The sequence below is a fragment of the Alligator sinensis genome, unplaced genomic scaffold (genome assembly GCF_000455745.1).
Source record: "Alligator sinensis unplaced genomic scaffold, ASM45574v1 scaffold680_1, whole genome shotgun sequence".
Taxonomy (NCBI): Eukaryota; Metazoa; Chordata; order Crocodylia; family Alligatoridae; genus Alligator; species Alligator sinensis.
In genome coordinates, this window is record NW_005842508.1 from 387,620 (window position 1) to 388,454 (window position 835).

The window sequence follows — 835 nt, forward strand, 5'->3', positions numbered from 1 at the left end:
TAACATTGTCATGTTGTCCTGTGGGGACAGGACAACTCAGGATCTTAAAATTGCACTGTTAGGCAGTAGGGTGTGACACAAAGCAATTAGGCACATACATGCACACTAGGCATGCACACACATGCTATGTGCATACACACACACACACACACACACTACCAGCTCAGGCACATACACATCCAAGATTACCAGTCTAAGCACATGCACACCTATCACCAATTCAAGCACATACACACTATTAACGCCAAAAATTAGACAAAAATCAGTTGTCAATACCCACACACTCAATACAAATACACGGATCACTAATTTGTATATCATGCACACAATTATATATATGTATATATTTGCCAGTTCACACACCTACACATACACACAGGGGAGTTCCTAACTTGGGTGTTGTGGGGTGTCTGTGTGCTTAGGGTACTTGGGATACCTAGGGTGCTTGGTGACTATGGGAAGGGAAGTCAAGGGTCAAAGATTTCCAGAAGGGGGGAGATGGATGGGGGTTAAGATGAGAAAGGGAAAAATAAGAGAGTGAAAGCTGCCAGGGCCAGGATTAGAACCAGAAGACTGGAGGGGAGCTGGGGTTACTTGAGGTTAATTGGTCTTAATTGATTAAAGGAAAACGCCCAAAGCTGGAAGAACAGAGGAGCAATGCTAGGGAGAAGCCAGCACAGAGGTTGGGACTGGAGCTGCGGAGGAACTGAAAGGTACGTGGGGAGAGGGAAAATGGGGCTGGGGGGACCTGGAGGCGGCTGTGGGGGAGCTGGAGAGGTTGCAGGGGGAACCAGGAGAATCTTAAGGGCGGGGGGGGGGGGGTGGGGGTGGTGTG

At 48.5% G+C, this 835-nt stretch overlaps 1 protein-coding gene across 2 annotated transcripts in view; it reads left to right on the forward strand.

Moving 5' to 3' along the window:
• Positions 1–649: 649 nt before the first annotated feature.
• LOC102377367 (interleukin-1 receptor type 2) overlaps positions 650–835 on the forward strand; it is a 41,839-nt gene continuing 41,653 nt past the window's right edge. Inside the window, exon 1 of one of the 2 annotated variants that reach the window (XM_014523590.2) lies at positions 650–713. In XM_014523590.2, the coding sequence (XP_014379076.1) occupies positions 658–713 (56 nt within the window). In that variant the 5' untranslated portion in view covers positions 650–657. The remainder of the gene's footprint in view (positions 714–835) is intronic. The other variant, XM_006031508.2, reaches the window with a different exon arrangement.